The sequence below is a fragment of the Leuresthes tenuis genome, unplaced genomic scaffold (genome assembly GCF_036924035.1).
Source record: "Leuresthes tenuis unplaced genomic scaffold, fLeuTen1.0.hap1 SCAF_15, whole genome shotgun sequence".
Classification (NCBI taxonomy): Eukaryota; Metazoa; Chordata; class Actinopteri; order Atheriniformes; family Atherinopsidae; genus Leuresthes; species Leuresthes tenuis.
In genome coordinates, this window is record NW_027325369.1 from 25,376,968 (window position 1) to 25,398,426 (window position 21,459).

The 21,459-nt window shown below is 41.5% G+C and overlaps 1 protein-coding gene across 1 annotated transcript; it reads left to right on the top strand.

The window, feature by feature from the left end:
• Positions 1-1,883: 1,883 nt before the first annotated feature.
• Positions 1,884-20,945, top strand: LOC140270323 (uncharacterized). Its single transcript, XM_072365455.1, has 7 exons — positions 1,884-2,180; positions 14,937-15,080; positions 15,239-15,282; positions 15,368-15,503; positions 15,848-15,958; positions 16,107-20,021; positions 20,251-20,945. Exons 1-7 carry the CDS (start codon positions 1,886-1,888, stop codon positions 20,310-20,312), a joined length of 4,707 nt encoding a protein of 1,568 aa, XP_072221556.1. The 5' UTR covers positions 1,884-1,885; the 3' UTR covers positions 20,313-20,945.
• Positions 20,946-21,459: the final 514 nt, after the last annotated feature.

Consider the following 21,459-nt stretch of genomic DNA (forward strand, 5'->3'; position numbering starts at 1 on the left):
TGCCATAACTACAGCTGCCGCTTGAATGACATAAAAGGAAGCACTAATATCTCAATTTTGTGTTTTCTTTACGTAATTCAAAAGCAGAGACCTTTAATTATTCCAACAATGACATATCAGCCCAGCCCTGCTTTGGATTATGGATTCATAACTTGCAAAATAAGGGACAGTCCCATCAGCATCTGCTGTGCTTTTTCAAATGATGGATTTTCAGTTAAAGAGCAGGACTGAGATACAGCCACCACTGTATTTCCTCCAAGGTTTCCATTTTTCCAGGTTTACTTCTCGGTTGCCTTCAGACTGATTATATAAACACTGCCACATACATAAACCTAATAACCTTCATGAAAGGAGCCAGCAGGACTGTTGTTTTAGAAATTTCTGTATTCTATGTGCCACATTTCCTTCACCAGTAAGATTCTGACTTTGCAAAGATTTGACTGATATGTTATGACCAGTTATGACCAGTTTACAGATGTTTAGCATCTGCTTACCAGTCTCCCATATTTCACATCCTAATCAGATTGCTCAGAATTACTAATACAGAGCTGTGATAGCGAGAGGGCTCTTTGGAAATGCTGCATGTTCTCTGTAATCCTCAGAGAACATGATTTAGGTTTCTGTGGTTTAGCTTCATGTCTCGTCATGCGGCAGCATAGTGTTCCCGATGGACTGAAAGATGTTTGGTTGTATTTCTCACACATTAGTTACATAGGATTGCAGTGTTCTTCTTGCTTGACTGAAAAGCAGCAGTGCAGCCAGCGACTTTTCAAAGAAAAAGTACTCCTCATCACAAGGGATTCATAATTCTCTCATTCTGGCTTAACTCCCACCCTCCTGCAGTCTTACAAGCCCCGATTCCTGTCATCTTAAGAGCTTGTTCCTACATTTAGTCTGTGATTTGGAGATAAGTGTCTAATAAAGTGCACGCCTGGAAGAAGCCCAGTCAATGTAGGCTACAGATCCACAGGGCAAGGCTGGGAAATCTGCCTCAGAGTAGGGAAATTGAGCAAGGTGAAGGGTGGGTGGGTGGGTGGAGGAAGGAAGCAAAGAGAGGGTGATAAGCTCATACAAGCAGTGGTGAAAGAACATACAGACATTGATACAATGATGTATGGATGGACACAGTTAGCTATAAATGCCTCAATGCACACCGGTGGCTGTTTATTTTTCTGTTTTTAGCTCTTCCTAGGCTGCTGTTGTGCCTGTGTGTGAAGTTGCCTGAGCCCACGGGTGCGGCTTTGTGACTTATGACTCCGTGTTAAGGAATGAAGGGAGCGGTGCCAGTTCCTGCGTGCAAGACTGTGAAGTTTGGTTTTAGCGGAAGGAATGGGGTCTGTGTTGGTGAATGAGCCGTGCTCACAGACTCTCACAAACGTACATTTTCCTCAAAGAACTAGACACACGTCTGATTGATTTATTGGGCCTTTTCAGTGTTTAACGGGTCACACTTAGAGTTTTGTACTGACAAGATTTTCTCAAAAGTACCAACAACCAAAACTGGAGGCGAATGAGAAAAGTGACTGTTTGATATTAAAGACCTCAAACCTGGTTGCAAACTGTGAACGGATATGTTCACTTTTGAAAAAGCTGAATTTGGCAACTTTCAAATATGAAATGTTATGATTTCTGTTCACACAATAGCAAGGTTTGTTTTGATTCAGTGCTTCTACTTGCACACTATGACGCCATTACTTCAACAAGAGATAAAGCCAACATTATGTCTGCTTTTTAATCAAAATTTATTTTGATACTGGCATGAAGAAAAGCAGTGGCCTTACAATAGGTTAGGAATCATGGGAAAAATCCAGTATTAAATCATGTATCTTTCGTGCTTAAGATGAGGATTTAAATGTAATGTCTGTTTTTTTCTTCTTTTTCAGTCATGTCCAACCGTGACTCGATGGGGTTTGGGGACCTGCTTCCCCAGGATGTTGTTGAAGTTTTTGCCCAAGAGAAGCACAGCAAAAGAGGCCGAAAGAAGCGGCGTCGCACTCTTGGCAGAGCTTTTAGCTGGTTGAAGGGTAAGAGGAGGAAGAACCTCAGCGCTAATGGACAGGGCCTGGGTCTCGGTCCTGCGCTGAACCTGGACTTGGATGGACGTCCCGCTAGGCATCAGGGTGGATTCAAGGGAGGACAGAAGTCTGGAAGGCAGGCTCATCCACAGGGAAACAGCCACGGTAAGAGCCTACAGCGCTGTATTCTCCAAAGTGTTTTTCAAGGAGTTTGAATCTTAACTTCAACTACAGTCGTGTATAATTTAATCAAGAGTTGAAATGCTATCTAGATTGACACTACACATACAGAGTCTCTGTATGTGTAGTGTCAATCATCATATCATACCTTTTTTGTATAATGTGATAAGGCTGTTATTTACATTTTTACTGGCACGAAAGAAACAAATGAGCTTTTCCCAAAAAGAAAAAGACAAAAACAAAACTGTTATTTAATGAGGTATTTGTCAGTTAGATTAAGTAAATTATTACCATAGAGTGTTTATAAAAGATGGGCGTTCCCATTATAACCTCTCCTGTTGGTTTATGGCCAAGTTAGATTTTTTCCCCCTCCAAAGTATATTTGAAGACCGACGCTATGAAAGTACTGGTATTTGAGGCCAGCTACTTCATTATGGAAATTCTTCAAAAGTACCAGCAGCACAGTGCTCAAACAGTAAGTTTAGTTGATGACATTATAATGACTCTTTGAATGGGAGTCTGTTGGAGGCAGAGGTTTTCTGTAGTTGGCACCAGGGGAGCCTGTGATTAATCAATTTGTCCCTGATTAGTTTCTGCAGCTGTATGAGAGCAGTACAATATAGTATTGTGACATCTAAGAGCCTTTTCACACCTGAGTCTGAACCAGCGTTTGTGTTTTGTTGCACTGCATACATTTGATGTGATCAAGTTTGTTTTCAAATGATAATTATGCATATTAATGTCCTGTCGTCATCATCTACAGTACATGGGCTACACCTTGCTTGATGTGGCACTGATTTATTTGTAAATGGGCTTCTCACTTTGATTCTTACTTAGGTGTGTAGTCATGTCTGATGTTACAGTGTTACTATGAGCTGCAGCAATTTCAAGTGTGTTTCTTTACTCTCTCTTCCTTTTTGAAATATCTAACAAGCATTTTTAATTGTTTTTCCTCCCCAGATCACTTCTAAATCATGTTTTAAAGAAAACTTGGTCTCAAATTGTGCTACCATAGCTAATTTTTACTTAGGATTCTGACTGTAGCCTGTTGTAAAGCTGAGATGTCCAGAGAGTTTTTTCACTCTAGAAATGAGCTGATTTAAAGCGCAGTTTGATCTGAGGTAAGACCACTTCTTTTCACAAGACAAGGGTTTGACTGTTTTGTCTTGAATGGGGTCTGCTGGAGTTTTCACTCACTTCATTTTGGATTGGATCAAACTGAGAAGTAATGTACCAAATGACGCTGTGGTGAATTGGGTGACAATATGAGTAGGTATAAAGTGCTGGCAACCAGTTTGAAAGCCTTCTCACTGACTTCCAGTCACGTGTGTTTGTTCTCCGTAGGGATGTTTGAACACTGGCTTCCTACTCGCCTTCTGACCTGCAGCTCTCTTTGTTTGCTGTGCAAAAATCTCTTTTCTGCGTCACCATCACTTACCTCTCAGGTCCTCGGATTAAATGGAGGATGAAGGGCTGCACAGGACTGGCAGGAAGAGCTATGTACACACATGCGTACACAGTCATCAACTGTAGTAAAAGCATACACAGAGTGAGTGCTTAAGAAAAAACAGACTTCACACTCTAGCAAGAAAATTGCAGCAACACTGAGACTTTTCCCAGAGCTTCAGGTCGTGTTGGAGCTTGTAGAGGTGTATTCGTATAGCAGCAGGCTGTGCTATTCCAGTCCTGTTCCTCATTGTTAATTTTATTGAATGTGGAGCAATGTGAACTGTCAGTACGAACATCTTATTCCCAGATTAATCGCATCTAGATGCAGTTACACAAAAACATTCCACAAACACAAGCAAAACCTTGTTTTGTGGATTCGGGCTTATCCCAAAACTGTGTTTCGTTGCTCAGGGCTATTTTACGTGTCTTTGTTTGGCTTTTCTTATGGTCGTGGCAGCTTTACAGACAGTGGAGGCTCCACTTGTTTATTTTTGCTGCGACCTCTCATGGTGGAAGCCCAGATCTCAAGTGGGAAAGGTGTCGGGGATTTCCGTGGGATCCAGACTCATTCAGACTCAAGTCATCAAACTGCACCCACAGGAGAAGATGAATATGTGGCAACATGTCTTCAGTCATGTTGGTGGATTTGGTAGATGATAAATGCATTGAGAAATACGTCAGCACTGAATAATGATGTGTTTGTCGTACCATTACACAATTTTTGCACTTTATTGTGCTGCTCACGATTGGTCACAACAGCAGAGTTTTGTTTGAGAAAGCAAACTTAGAATAGAGATAAGGGGTTTCTCCTCTGCCAAGGTTGACTTGGAGGCAAACTCCCACACTGGGCAGAGGTCAGGAATGTTTATTCTCTTTCATACTCATGTGCACAACAAGAATGAAAGAAATTTGTCATTTTCTGGCTTTATTTAAAAGGTGGAAGCAACGGTTGTACACAGATGGGATGATAGCCACGGTAAATATTCTTTCAAATAGCATATTAGTTGCTTTAAAATGGCATGCCTTGAGGTTACAGAAATATCACTACAAAGCCTGAAGCTCTGGCTGTTAGCTGTGATTTATGTGCCTGGCATGCTGCTATTGAGCCCTCAGAAATTATCGAGTTGTGTTGATGCCACAAAAGACCTCGGCAGACTCCCCACCAGACACTTTGTCCGATCAGAGGAGCAGCTGAGTTACGTCCAAAATGCACCAAAGAAGATTTATTACAGCAGCAGTGTAACGCTTGCCCTGAAAATTGAATGCCTCCAGCTGAGCCTCAGATGATGATCTGTATTGATGCCAGAGGGGCCTCCTGCCCACTAAATGTCTGGTATGGTGGGCACACCGCCAGTTAATTAAAAGCCATGCCAGCACCATTACAGTGAGGAAGGTACGGAAGGTTCTGTTTTTCCCTACACTTGTACTTTTACTGTTCCTCATTGTGCTGAGACAGTGGTACCCAGAGGCTGAACTGAAGTATGTGTGTTCAAAACAAGATACAAGGCTGACAGTCAATGCTACATAACCTTCTGGAGATGAAATGTGTTGTGAACGTTTGTGCAAATCCTATTTAAATAGATAACATGTCAAAGTTTTTGTTATCTCTCAGTGATCACAGTGACCTGAAAGCAGCTTTACAGATTCCTCTAGATTGTCATGTGACCTCTTCTGTAGCTCACCGTGGATACTAAGTGTGCAAAGTCAGATCTTTATGTTTTGAGAGTCGAGAATTCCAAAATTTTCTAGAGAAACAAGCTGTAAATTACATAAAACAAATAATTCTAGAGCTATCATCAGCAACTATTCTAGAAAACATCTTCCTGGCAAAAATACAAAATATTACCCAATCCTGAGCTTTAAATAATGTGGACTTGCTTATTTTTTTCATTTGCAACAGTGGATAAATTGGGAAAATACTAGCAGATTTATTTACAGATGTTGCAGATGCTTTTATCCAAAGTGACTTTCAAGTGAGGCAAAGCATCCAAGCTTCAGTGCAGTAAGAATCCCTCTCGTATACATGAAGTGTTAAATCTATTTAAATGACTACAAGTAGTGCAGATACAACTATATGAAGACCCCAATTCCAAAATTGGGACACAGGCCAGTGCAAATTCCAGATGTGCGAGTTGTCGGTTTTTTAGACACTAGTGCACCTGCATCCTACCAGAGATGCAGGCTTTTGAACTGAGTGCTGATAAGTCTGATGGTACTGCTTTTCTTTAATCTGGCACCCATGATTTCCTTAAAGAATATCAAATTTCAATCAATCTGATCACAGACTTTTTTTCCACTTTGCTTCTGTGTATTTTAGATTAGCTTTGGTTCAGAGTTTTGGTTCTGGCAGCCGCGTGGTGAGCTGCAATTAAGTTCAGTAAGTTGTTCGTTTTGGTTGATCAAACACGCTGGTGTGGTTTTGACCATTTGTAGATGTTTTACTGTGTAAGCAGAGAGGCCTGTTTGAAGAACATTGCCGTAGTTGAGGAGAGTGATAATCTCAGTCCGTACCAAGACTTGAGTGACTATCTTTATTTGGAAGATTCTGAAAGAGGTCATTTTTATGGCGGTAACGTGTTGAATTAAATAACTGGCTTGGATGATCAGCTCAGTCTTGGAGATGTAGCATTAAAGGTAGCATTTCTCCATCCATGTTGAAACGTCAGAAGGCCTCCTCACAAATGCTTTTACATGCATGTGTGAAAGTACCGAGGCAGCATGACGGGTCAGAGTTGATCCGCTGCTGATACTATTGATATTGAACCAGCTAGGAAGGTGTATGAGGGCAAGCCGGCTCTGTTTGTAAGTCTGACATGTGTGAATTACCAAAACGGAACAGCGGTGGTTTAATGAAGATGTCTTGTTTTTTTTTTGGAGTTATTTTTTCTGCCGATGATCCAGAATCGAAATGTGAAAAGAGGCAAATTTGTGCTAAAACTGTGGCACAGCCAGCGAGGTAGTGTATATTACAAAGAGAATGGGGCTGCAGCCTATCCCAGCTACAAATGGATATATTCTTAGGGAAACATTATACAGCAACTTAATTTTTTAAAACGATTTTGGTGCATATTTTATTTATTTATTTATTTATTTTATAAAGGTTGACCTAAAGGAGTACAAATGCCACAGTATTAAACTCATGTACTGGATTTTTGTAAAAATCCTTTAGAAATATGAATACTTTTGTAATGATTTCTGATCTTATTACTGAAAATGTCAAAGATCAGCAAGAAAAAAAGGTATATTATGCGAAAAAGCAACCTCCCGTCAACACATCAGAAGCTTAAACTTGTTTTCAGTTTTACTTAAAGATGAAAGTGCAGGTTGACCCAGATTCCCTGTCAAACTGATCATCTGCACCCTGTGTAGTTTCATTTTACCGTTTGCTCTTATGAGAATACATTTTTGTAAACGCAGCTCATGCAGTTCTGTGCTGAAGCATGAACTCTGTCGTCCTGGACTTTTCATTATGGTAAAGGCATTAATTCTGCATTGTCCTTTCTTGTGACTCTGTTTTGTTTTGTCTTGGCCAAAAAGCAGGTTACAGGTTTATCTACTTCCAGTTACTTTAAGAAGAATTCCCCTCTATTTTATTGTAAGCAAGCTTGTTTAAGAGTTATTTGGTCATACAGTCCTAACAAGGTATGCTCATAAGGTCACCTGTTCGCTAAAAAACACTCCCTGAGAGATTCTTCGCATTCCTGATCTTTTAGATATTTCTTTGAGGAAGCTAGAAATAGGGAGGCCTTTGTGTTTGTGTTTCGCTTGCATGCCAGAACCACGACATTTGACCCATTTAATTTGACTTCCTTTGTTGAAAAATCGGTTAATGATACTACTTACCAGAAGTAGGATTGGTAATCCTGAACAAACTGACTGTATCTCCTGCTTTGCTGCATTTTTTGCATTGTGGTGTAAAACCCTGTCAGTTAAGATGTTTGAGTAGCACCAAACTGCAGCTGAAGACATTCATTTTGATTCAGTCGTCCAACAGATTTGCAGATTTTATGGTTTTATAACCAGGTTTGACTGTATGTGAATTCTGCTAAATTGAATTTAGCAGAAAGTGGAAAATTTGGGAAATACTGGAATGAATTATATAGAACTATTCAGAAATTCAAAACACTGGTTAACTCTCCACGATTATTGTTATATTTGTATATTGCCGCTCTGTCAGTCAGGACTTGGTGGGGATTTAAATGATTAAATTATTTGTGTTGACAAACTAGAAAATCTGCTGACATTCAACTTCCTTTTCCATGTTGTTATCCCTTATTCCTCACTTATTTATCTCATTTTCTGCATGCAGAGCCTTAAGATCACAGTCAACGAACCGTGTCTTGAACTTCCCTGTGTAGATAAAAATCTATACACGGTTAACTGAGGGTAAATTATGTCAGTCACTTTCTTCCTCCTCCTGTATCAAGCAGGAAACGCACTGTAACTAGGTGTTTAGTTATGTTACCTTAATTGATAGTTTTTTCTTCATGTACACATTTGTCCAGGTTACAGGTTAAGGAGAAATGAACGGGATTCAAGTCCCCTTAAGATCAAAATTCTTTTCAAATCAAATTCTCTTAAAGGATTTTCTTCTGCCTACATGTCATTACATGGCCCAACAATGACTCAACCTGCTCTCACAGGTATAAAGTAATTTCCCATCCTCTGAAACAGTTTGTGTGAATATTAATAAAGGTGCCAGAGTGGATTAGGAAAAGTGGGTGCTGCCCTCTCAGCCCGGTGGACCTGACCAATCAGAGCAGACTGGGCTTTTCTGCCACCCCTCCACTAGCTCTCGACTATCTGCGTCACAGAAATTTCAATAGAAATGTATTTTTCTGACTGCAGGGCTGTAAGAGCCAAAGGTGACTTCAGCCTTTGACCAGTTAACTGAAAAATGATATTGCTGTAAAAATGCACAGCTAATATGTCACTTTTGTGGGTTCAATAACTGTCAAAGGCAAGGAAACAGTTTTGGGAAGTTACTTGTGATAGAGTTTAATTCTCTACATTTCAAGGCAGAATGTAATCAGCTACCATTTTGTACACTGTTGCCTCAGTGTGAGGTGTCCCTCTGAAATATGCTCTCATCACTTCGCTTTTTATGTAAAAAGATCTACTTGTTGATTTTGGTGTGTGTTTTTGTAGATTCAAACACTACAGTGGAACAAGGATGAGTTTGTTTTTTTGTGATAACTTTGGCACCTCAGGACCAGAATACTGGTATCTAAAAATCAGTCTCAGTCTCAGAACAGCTCAAGCTAACACGAGTTAGCAAGTTGATGCCAGCACTATGAGACTTGGCTGCGTGTAAAGTAAACAGTTATGCAAGTGCTCATTTGTAATCACAGGCTTTTTAAAGCGTTTAATAGAACTTTAATACAACAAGTGAAGAATCACCACATCCAAATGACAGAGGTGAACGTATTTAGGTCACTCAAATATTGAAGAGGTTTATGAAAAGTTCCAGTTTGCCCTCTAGTCCCATTTGAATTATACTCTCGAGTTTCACTTGATTAACTTCCTTTTATTCATTGTAGTGTTCTAAGGTTTGGTGTCAGTGTTATTGAACTTGGCAGAACAGCCAAAAGGAACAGTTACCGTTTATGAAATCATACATTGTTTCATTGTCAAGATAGCAGATACATTACTGTGGCTTTGCACCAGCTGCACAGGCTCATGTCATGAAAGCAAAATGTTTGCCAACGCACTGTGGCAGGCAGGTCTACAGAGAGGCTGAGAAACATGTGCTTGGACTTTTGTTGGTCACCGCTCATGGCTTCTGCAGTTTTGTTATCAATGGTAGACAGCAGACACTTGTGATAGTCTTGTTAAAGATAACTCTGTTGGTTTTAACTCACTGGTGCTGCAAAGCTGAATAAAGGCCGACACGCTGCTGGATTTCAATGCAATTTTCTTCTCTTGAGAACAAACTGTTCTTTCTGGATAAATGTTAGGACTGGAGCCATGTTAAGCCTGAGCTATGCTTGTGTATAATAGACCCACTTAGACAGTTTACATCAGCACGGTGATGTCAGGGAGGCTCTACCATTTCATCGATGTGGAAGGCATCGAATAACAAACAATAGACCACAGCCATGTCACAGCTCTGTGAAGCTGGTTTATAGCACTGAGCTAAAGTGAAGCCATCTTTCCTTACTTTGAGTTCATGCGAACACTTGCCCGTGAGCAAGTAATACATGGATCAGCTGAGGCTGATAGATAATTACATTAGGTTTACCTGCATCTGGCAATAAGACAAAGTATTGCATACATTCAGAATCTTACCCTCTTTGAAAACCATGCAAGACGAAAATGTTCGGGGTTCACTAAGTTATCGGGCTTTATCCTCTGGGGAACATTAATCCAGTAGCCAGTAGTTAATGCAACCAGTTTCCTGGAAATTCAATATTTAAATCATACCAAAATATGGGCCAGCCTTGAGCCTTGCTGCTAGTTTGGTTAAGATGATGTAGTAATGAACTGACAAACATGGTCTGTCTCTGCGTTTTTTGTAGATTAACAACAGGGCTGCTTGAAAATTTGGAAACTCTTTGGAGTTCTCTGTCGGCCTTAATATGACCATAAACTTCATGTTTTTTTTACAAGTTCTTAAAGTAGACAAAGAGAACAAATCAAACTGTTGTCGATGTTGAATTACTTGACTGACTTTGTATTTGTTATTCCAATCAATTTAATTTATGCTTCTTCAACCTTCTTCAGTCAGATGACCTGTGTGATGCATGTCTCACTTTCTCCTGGGGTTCACTTTACTGACGCATGTCCTGACGCTTTCATCTGGTGCTTGCTGGTCAAATTCAGAATTAATCTGTCGATTGGAGGAGTCCAAACTCTTTAGAAAAGGTTTTGTAATATTTTCCCTTACTCCCTTTTTTTCTGAGATCCTGTGGAATCTTCTTTGTTGGTATCATGATACACGTCCACAAACTGTGAAGATCTGATTTGATAGAGCCCCTCTGAAATTAAAATGATATTCTGTGCTACTGGGTTGAAAATGTGTGTGAGGCGCCCACTTTTTTTTTAGAATCTGCAGCGTCTGCAAAAACTTTCATATATAAGGAATTATCTATTTTCATGGGTGATTCTAAAAGTTCTTTTAGAATCAGCTTTTGTGACCAGATGTAAATACACTTTTAATGCATTCCCACAAACTTTCTGTGTAAAGAAAAAGCAACTCGTCGGGTTAGCAGACACAGGTGAGGTGGTAATTCCAGTCTTGCTTATTTTCTGTTGCCACATAAAGCAGGAGCCTGTGACATATCTCGTGAAGTGGGCACTAGCAGGCCTGAATATTTTCCACTGTCCTGCACATTTTCTAATTTGATTCGATTTGTTTGACTAAGCCTATTAAACAGGGATATTGACGTCATGAAGCTGGCACTGAGTTTGCTCCTCCTTGATCTTCAAATGATGTGAAAAGATAGATTAAGACAGTGGGGAGGCTCAAGATGTAAACTTGCGTGATGATATTAATGATAGTTTGAAAAGGGACCACCTGCAAAGTAATGTGTATGTTTTAGAGGAATCTGATACATGCTGGTTTCCTGGTGTACCAATTGTGTCGTCTGACAGTGATGTAGAGTGTTACCCTGCCACATGACGCCAGCATATCTGTTACCTGGATCGTGGTTATTGTCTCACCATGCTTTTTTTTCTTTTTTTCTTTTCAGCTGTGATATATGTGTTTATATTTAATTCAGTGAACACCAAGAGCGTGAAAACAGTCAATGAAGCACACAAGCTTTGAGCAGGATGCATTAACTTGTCTGTCTGTCTGTCATACTTCAGTTTTCAAAACAGTGAGCTTTCAGCCCTTTTTCCATAAAGCATTTGGTTAGACGTGTGCTGCTTAGAGAAGCTTAAGCCCGCTCAGAGCTGCACAGATCGTCTCTGCATGGTTATCTGACTGTTTGTGCAAAACAAGAAAAGGGGCAAGTTAGGGCAGAGGCGAGAGGTGTGTGTGGTGCATTGTTTGATTCCCACATCAGTGCCAGTGTGTCTATGTTGATGCTGAGGATAAAGGCAAACTGCAATGTGTTATTTAGTCTTCTGAGAAACTGATCAAATGCAGTCTGCCGTCTCACTAGGATATCTACATTCTAGGCAGGAAAGATTGTCACAACAAACTTTTTGATTCACTCCCGTCTGGGAGAAGACCGCAGTCCATCAGGACCAAACCTCACGCCACAACGGTTTCCTTTCTTCTGTAGTTGGTCTCATCAACGAGGCCTGCCCCCCCCCACCCACCACCGCTGCTCTCTTACACAGTCTTGCTTCCATTTATTCTTCACTAAAGATCACTGCCAACATATCAACAGAAGATAACAAAAGAAATTTGAATGGATTAATGACAAGCATATTTAATATTTCTGCTTAAAATTACTTTAAGGTTAACCAAAAAAAAAGCATTAATTTTAAGAAAATGTTTAGATTATTTTTAATACATTTTATTCCCTTTATTATTGTTTCCCTTTACTATTTCATACTATTATTGAAACATCTCACAGAACACTGTTCCTAACATAGAGCGGATGGCCATAAGTAGCATTTCTTTTATGCCACAAACTCTCTCCATCGCCATGTGTGTAACTAAATATGATTTTGTTTACACTTTTTATTGATGCAATCCACTTTTATTTACATGTAATAAGATTGTATAATCCCCTCCACTTGAGTTGACGGGGAGGGGGGGCTTTATTTATTTATTTATTTTTTTCTAATATTGTTTTTCCCTCTTTGGAGGCTGAAGTCTGAACCTTCAGTGAAATGGTCCGGTTTAGCATTCAAATCCGAGCTGTAAACGTCGGTTTAGGGTTCATATATAATCACGGCCTCTCTTTTAATACCTCCAGCTTTTGCACAGTCTAGCAGTGACAGATGGTGTCATTAATATGGACATAATTACAAAGTGAATTCAGAACCAGAGATAATGTGGGCCCCTTGTTAAAAGGCAGTCATGCCCCACCCGTCATTACAAGCTTCTCCAGTTAAGTCTGTACTGTCATGGTATCTAGATAAGTGTTGTGCTAGACTGACTTAGCTTCACATATGCTCATCAGCTCTCTGTTTACAAATGCAAGCAGAGGCTTTGACTAGCAGCCAATCCTGTTAAACTTGTGTTCCTTTTTGACTTGTTACTGGATTCTGGCACCACATGTCGTTGATTTATTTTCTCTCTTTTTTTTTAAAGTAAACTGCTTTTGTCTGACTCACTCTTGCTAGGATCACAACCATGGGAATGTTTTCCATTTGCTCAGATGTCATACATTCCATGTCATGTCTGCTCAGCACACAAAGAAGTGAACAAACCCTACGGTCGCCACAGATGAGTTTGAAGTGTCTGGATCAGGAATGATTGTCAAAAGAGAAAAGCTGACACACTCACAACAGCAGACGTTTGACTCTGCAGCGAGTTTAAAAGGTTTTCAGGCTTCTCATTATATCAGTCATTTGCAGTATTCTGGCTGCATGTTAACAGACTGATTTTTTTTTTTTTTTTTAACTAAACAAAAAGGGAAGTTTTTTTTATCCACATGTGGAACCATGTGCTCTGGAACTGTAGGCCTGTTTTAAAACATGTTTTTAATCTAGTTTTAGATGTGGATCAGTTTAGTTCACCTACTCCCCCTTGTGGCAAAACAGTACAGTTATCTGCCTCTTGATGAAGTATGAGAAAGTAGGGAAATTGACCATATTATTACATTTCTGTAGTGAAAATGATATATGTGTTAACAAAGCTGTGGGGTGTTATTTATTTACAGAGCTTAAGTTGTTGCTCAGTGTACCCGTGACGCACTTGTACCTTAAATCCCTGACAATCCCTTGCTCCTTCTTTCCCGTGATGTTTACGTTTGATATCAGTTCGATCTGAGTCCTGACTGACCAATCTGGGGCAAGTATGCCTGCAGATGGGGAGCAACAGTGAGATGCTGGGTATCTGTTTGATAGTAGAAAGGGGTGGTAGGAATTAGGCTGCTGAGGATTAGCGTCTGAGCTCTGACTGTCTATTGGCTGCAGAGGCATTTTCTGCTATGCTTGGACGTATACTGACAATAACAGCTTGATCAAAAACAATCTGATCATGCTTGTTCCGGGATGTTTATTCAACTGATTGACTGCAGACAATTTAAAGCAGATTTTTTTCCCAGGTTTTTTTTCTTTCAACACAACTTGAGCTTATTTTTGGTGGACTTTTGGTCACTTTTATAAGATATAAGAGAGGCAATGGTGGTGCTCCTGACTAATAACTCAAGCTCTAACTTGTACTGCTTTCCAACAGTTTTAAAAAGGAAAGGTGAGTTTAAACCACATTTATCACTTGCTTAAGTTGTTTGGTCTTATTTGTTCATGAGTCAAGTCAATCGCCCTGCTCAGGATGGTGAAACATCTTTATTATTCATGTTTAACCAGAAGAGGCAGGAGGAACAGGCTCGCCTTAGATGGCAGTAAAGCTATAGTCCCTATAAACCACTTGCAAACCACTGTCCGTTTGTAGTGTTTACTCTGCTGACATATAAGATGCTGTGATTCACAGGGCAGAAAAAGGACAAGTGTCAGTTCAGTGTATAATGCTGTTACAGAAGAATAAAGAAAAAATTGGCAGCAGTCATGAAGCATGTGGCTATTGAAGCTAATTCCAGCTTGTTCTTACAGAGATCATAAAGACAGAAGAGAAGCTAAATGTAGAGCAGTTGTCATTATTACATAAAAGCATTGTGGCAGGCTTACAGACCGCTGATCCCAGACTACTCCCTGGAAGTGTGAGAGCACCTTATATATCACACCACATGGCAAACAATACATCATTATGATTATTTTATTTAATCTTGTCTGACTCTGTTATTCTAATCAAATGTTCATAGATTGCATCCTTGATATTTCAGGTATTTTCTAATTAGCTCTTGGTAATTGTCATTGCTGTACTGTCAGGGTTATTGGCTGTGACGGCAATATAACAAATGTCCTCATTAAGTGATACTTGGGCTGGAAAATATGTCAGCATATGTTGCTGATGGTAGATTTTTATATGATAATCCCAGTCACAGGAGTTTAATCCCACATAAAATAAAAATAAGTTCAGCGCATTTGATTAGTACTCGGATGTGTTAACCTCCAAACTAATTTACAATTCCTGGTCTTAAATGTCCCTGACAGACACCTGAATGCTCTCCTGCTGTTCACATGCCCCCCTAAACCCCTAACTACTGTAACTGTAACACAGAGCTTTGAGTTGATCCAGGCTGATCCCTCCTCTCCCTTCTTTGCTTCCAGCTGTCCCAAAGCGGGGTGATGACGACAAGACCCCAGCACCCCCGCTGCTCCAGGAGAATGTGTTCATTGAGAGCAGCAGACCCAAGTACCTGGAGGATCTCCACAGTGAGGCCCTGGAAGGATTGAAAATGATGCAGCAGGAAGGTATAAAAGCACTCTTGTGATACACTTTGTACACCTGTAAACTAAATTACAGCTGTTTATAACTGTCTGCATGTTGATGAAGATGCTGTGCACTGAAGAATATATTACTGCTCAGAATTTGCTGTGAATGTGGACTCTTAAATGTTATCTCATTGCAGAAACCAATAATGGGGTAGAGTACCGGGATAATGAAAGCACCATTGTAAGTTCTGCACACACAAGAAATATTCATTATTAGTAGAAGTGATTTGTTTTCCACTATAAATATTTTTCTCCTTTTGCTGCAGTCAAGTGTGACTGTCCAAACAGATGGGGACAGCGGCGGGTTTGTGACAGACAGCACCATTCCTGACTCATCCTCTGTTGTCTCCATGCAATCATCAGTGTCCACGAGATCTTCCCGCTCTGGACTGACCCGGCAAGGTGACTTGACCGTCAGATAAAGCATCATTTATATCCTCTCGTACAACATATTCCACACTTGTATGAAACATTTACAGCTGAAACAATCCATTACTTTGTTTGAAATTTAAGGATTTAATGAAGATTTTTAATATATGATAATGCAGTGTCAATAAAACAACCCATTTGTATACATTACTTAGCTCACTGGAATATTAAGTGTAAATTTATCTTTAAGATTCTTAGATATTTAAGACAAAACCATTAAACATAATCTGTAGATGGATTCAGATTAAATACTGATTTACCATAAATGCCTGTTGATTGTTAACATCCTCCTCTCACATGTATTTATTTCTGTCCAGGATCAACATTCAGACCATTAAACTCTGGGAAAAAGTCAAAAAAGGCCAGGACAGGGAGAAGACACAGAAAGACCGTTGTGGGGATCCCAAAACATGTTCAGAAAGAACTGGGTATGCTGCTGAGCTTTTGAATGTGTAAATTGCAAAAGACATCTGCCTTTGACATATTCTTTGCAAACTAATTATTTCTATAAGAAAATAGTTCTAATTTCTTAATTATTCATGTCAACTTGTACTAATTACTCTTGTTTTCAATCAGGCCTGGACAGAGCTGCCTGGGCACGGACTCAGAGACTGGATGAGGAGCAGTTTTACAACGGTGAAACTGACACCAGCCATACCTCTGATGGGCCACAGTATGCTGCAGAGTCAGCAAAAGAAGCTGGTGCCAGTCTCCAAGCTACTAACATCACCATGCCACTCAGCAAAGACAAACTCAAGCTGCTTGGTGCCACCCATGCTGGTCATAGGGATGACCTGGCCCTGCTGCATCGTCTGGGTCCTCACTTGGAAGGTGGGCAGAGACCCCGGTCTTTGGCGGTACCCTGGATGACTACTGCCTCAAGCTTCCAGCAGCAGCCACCCAGCCCTGTTATGTCCATGTCCCCCCAGGCTGCTTACCTGTCAAAAATCATTCCCAATGCTGTGCTGCCACCCTCCATTGAGGTGGTGGAAATCAGTCGTGGACGGAGTCGTAGCAGTGTGCGCACTGTCAGCAAGAGCAGCCTGGTGCTGTCCAGCCCAGCTCCTTCCCGCGCCTCTTCAAGAGCCTCTTCATCCAGAACCATTTCTTCAAACATCACCTCTGTGTCCCGCTACAACATTCCCAATGTGTCCGACAGCTCCTGTTGGAGCAATTCTGAATCTTCAGAGACCTTGGTATCAGACTCTTCAACTATCTCTAGTAGCAGCACCCCCAGACAGAGGATGTCTCAGGATCAGGATGCTTCTGCTAAGCAGGGCAAGGTTATTAATAATTCCTCCAATTTCACCACCAACGGCACCTCTAATGGCAAGCTGATTATTAAGGAAGACAAGGTTGAGAAAGATGGACAGTTTGTTCGTAGCCTCTCTGTCATCAAGCCCAAAAGGGCTCCACCTCCTCCAAGCCGCTCCTATTCCCTCCACAATAGGATGAAACGACGGTCGCGAGATCTGGCAGAGGCTAGGATCAGTCCAGGAGAATCCTCTCTGCATAGCACCTCAGCACCAAGTGAGGAAAATGAAAAGAACAAACTTGCATCATCTCCGATGCCCTCCATAAGAGTTGACAGCCCTGGCTACCATGCAGACACCAGTTCTCTGGAAGACTCAACTGCCTCTGTCTCATTTAGTCTCCTGAAATCTCAACTGCAAGAACCAAAGAGAGAGGATGTTAAAAATAATGGAGAAACTGTGTCCAAAGAAGCTTCACATGAGAAGCAGGAACCACTTCAGGAGAATAAACTCGACAAAGTAGTCTCCCCATCCAGTGGCTACTCCAGCCAAGATGGGACATCCCCCATTTCTAAACAGCCTCACAGCTCATCTCCGAAGCATAAGAAGGGCTTCTTAGCGAAGCTTCACATGTTATTTCATGGGTCCACTTCTGTTCCATCCCCTCAAACAAAGCCAGAGATTTGTGAAAAGACTGAAATCACAGCTGAGCCTAAACCTGATTTAGTCGACAGCATCAGCCCCTCTGTACGAACCTTGAGAGAGCTCTTCAACATCCCTCCCCCACCCAAAGTCCACGCTCCTCCACCTCCTCCCCCCGAGGTATGGGCTCATAATAAGCGTACATTTGAATTGCTCTTGGGACCTCCAGCTCCGGACAACATACAGGCCATCATAAAGAAGAATCCAAAGGACAGGAGACAACAGAGGCTGCCCCCCTCTGTATCTACAGAGGGCTCAGTGAAGAGCTTGGAGGGAGAGAGAAAACACAAGAATCCAACAGTAACAGTGGACACCGTGAATGGATCAATAAATGTGCCGCCGTCAATGAAAGTTCAAGAAAGTAGGACTTTGAATGAAGAGATTCACAAGGAGAATGCTGATAGATTAGTTCAGAATGGAGATTTGAAAGGAAATGATAAAAATGAGATAGTCAGAGTATGTGATATGTTGAATGGGATGTTAGTCAAGACCGTAGAGAAACGTGAGGAAACGCTGGCAGCAAAGAGAATTGAAGAGGGTCAGAACACATCCACCAGACCTACAGAGGTGAACACTAAGATTGACACATCACCTGTTGCTTCATTAGTGCGCATTTCTCCATCGCCATCTTCATCTGTGGCGCATCATCCTTCCCAGCCCCTCACCAGACTGACCACTGAAGCTGCTTCTGGCACAACTGTACAAGTTGTATCCCCCGAGTCGTCCTGGCCCCCGCCACCTCCACCCATGGCGCAAGTTGGCAGCAATGGACCTGATGAGATAGATCTCCCTCTTCCACCACCACCAATGTTTGGTCAGGAGGTGCTAGTCTTGCCTGTTCAGGTACCACCAAAGCAGTCCCTTCTTGGTAATGACTTATCTTGTGCAACTGTGTCCGTTAAACACGGAGGGGGAGCAGAAAGTGTCAAGGTAATCGCAGGGGCTGAACCACAGAAGCACCATATTGCTCAGGAGATGGCGCCTACCACCCTGAATATCCCTCCTCCCCCACCTTATACAGCTCCCCTTGCACCAAAAACAGCAGTCGTGGCTCCTACGACTGAAAAAGTCTCTCTGCCACTAAAAGAAGTTTCTCCACCACCCCCTCCTTTGAAGCCCAAACAATCCACCACTCTTGTCCATCAAGAAGTCCCGCCACTGGTTACAGTAGTATGTCCTTCACCAGTTACAGAAGTCACCCCTCCTCTGGTTGTAGAGGTTTCCCCTCTGCCCTGTGAAGAAGCCTCTCAGTCTGCTGAGGAGGCAGCACCTGAGAGTAAGCTTATGCCACCACAAAGTATTCCTCCTCCACCACCACCCCTGCCATCACAGCTCCATCCATCGGAGCAGATTGATCCACCACAAGAGAACATCCCTCTGGAGCCTGAGAGTAACATGGATTCATCTAACAGTATTCTCACGCCTCCTCAAAGTATTCCACCTACACCTCCAATAGAACCTCTCCCCCAACGTTCAGAGCTGTCTCAGACAACTGATTATCCAGCAACAGATGAGGCGCCTCCTTCACCTCCATCTGAGTTTAGAAACTCACCTTTACTAAAAGATGCTGAAGAACCTGCTTCTTTGCCACCTATTAGTGTTCCTTTGCCCCCACCTTTGCCAGATCAGGGTCATGCCAGCATTAAGCAGTCTAGTTCTCTGAGCACAGAAAACCAAAGCCAAGAGAAGATCTCTTCAGCTGTTGAGCCTGCTCCCAGCATCACCCCCTCCCTCCTGCACGTGGTGAAGCTGCAGTCGGTCGACAGCAGCCCCGAACCCCCTGAAGCTCAAGAACAGACCTCTGCTCCCGTTGCAAATGAGGAACCTACTCCCGTTTTCACCCCCTCACTCCTGCAAATGGTCAAGCTGCGTTCAGTCAACAGCAGCCCTGAACGCCCTGAATCTCAACAGCAACCCGAGCCCGAGGTCACAATGAACCAACAACAGCCCAGCAATCACGTCCCAACCTCATCATACAGCAGTGAGGCTCCTCAGAAGCCCATTAGAAGATCTCTGATTATGATCTCTACCACACCTGCTTCTCCACCCGTCGTTGATACCTCCCAGCCAACTTTGCCCAAGTCCCCGTCTATTGTGGTTTCATCTGAATCTTCATCCACATCTGTTTCCCCTGTGAAAAAGTCTCCTCCCACCATTTCTCCCTCCATGAACCTGCAGGAGGCCATCCGTCTGAGGACAGCAGCCAGATCAAAAGAGAACTCTTCATCTCACCTAAGCCTGCACTCTCCGGGCTTCCCTAAATCCCCTACTAGCACTGCCAGCTTTATCTTCTCCAAGAGCAACAAGAAGGTGGTGATTGAAACAAAGCATGTGATGGAGGACAAGGAAACCAAACAGAAGAACATTGAGAGTTCTCCTGAGACAAAGACGATCAGTGAGGCAGAGTCAACAAAGACAGGAGCCAAGGTGCCGCCAGCTGTTGCAAAGAAGCCTAAAACCAAGTGTAAAGGGACTGAGACCAGTGAAGGTGTGGTGCAAACTGAAGGACAGGAAGCAGAGCAAGAGAGTATCAGAGGTAAGAGAAATACAAGCAAATGAAAGTGAAGAACTGTCAATGGTTGTTACATTTGACCCAGAGGGGGAATAAGCGCTCAGAAAACTTCCCATCCGTCCATACAAAATGAGATATTTCCATCCAAACGTTCAATCAACAGTCACGTTGTGGTTGAAATTCAAATCAGTTTTTTTTGTCCCACCCTTTTGCACACCCCAAAACTAATCCTGTCCACGTTTTCAAACTCCAGATGCTGCAGAGGAAACAAGTGGGACAGCAGGTACTGTTGAAGGAGCGACGTCCTCAACATGATTGCAGAGGCTGGAGAAGACCCGAGAAGGACATAATCAACACTGAATTTTACTGCAGGTCTTTGTTTGTGGCAGGCAAAAACTGGATTTGGATGGATGAGATGCTCATTTCAGAAATTTCGTTTTCTGGAGTCGTTTGAATTTTATGTTAGTGGTGAGGGTCTTAATATTCTTAAGTACTCATTTTGCATTTAACAGAGTAAATATTGTATATTTTCTTTGCCTGAGGGTCTTCTGAGCTTTACTGTTGCAAGAGACGGGGCTACATCTCCCTCTAGTGTCAAACAGTGATTATACCACTGACAGTATGTCCTGCTGAATCAAAGCTTTAGTCTGTACTTGTACCAATGGGACTTTTGGGGGCTCATCTGTAAATATAGCAATATTTTGTATATTTAACATATCCAATAATGATGGATCTATTCTACGGAGTTCTGTACATTTTCCAAGAGTCTCCACACCAATTATTTGTTTAAAAATATTAATTATCTTAAGTTATTATTCTTGTCATGGTCAGGAAGGTCTCCGGAGACAGAATGTCCTTTTTCCAATGTGTTAAATCCTAACATGAGTCAAGTGTTTGTATGGATACATAATCAAATCCAAATTCATGATTTAAAAAAAAAAATAAAAATCCCACAAGCCACTTAGTTTTTTTTGTGTAATTGAGACAAACGTGCACATAAAGCAATACCTGGAACTTTGTTATAGAGCACATCTTCTGCTGCTTTTAGTTACTGACGAAGGAGCAATGCTTTTTCCCCTCAGTCACAAGTCATTCTTTTTTTTAACCTTTCAAAATGTTTTAGAGACTGTAATGGAGGAAATTATCATTTATAAAGAAAATTAAAGATTTATGGACAGATCAAATGGTCATTTCAACAGAAGAGTTGTTCTTATTTGCATGCATTTTCTTATTATTAGCCTTTGAAGCATTTATAGCTTTGTTGCCAGCATTAATCACACTGACACAGCTGATCCTAGTCAGCTGCTGATGGAATTAACTTTAAAGATCAGAGCAAATAAGCTCTGGAAAAAAAAGAAAAGTTTTAAGATGAGACACTACAGATGAAACCATGTTTTTACAATGTTGAGATTCTAAGTTTTCCAAGTCGTCCTTCTGAGAACTATAGGTACTCACCTTGAAG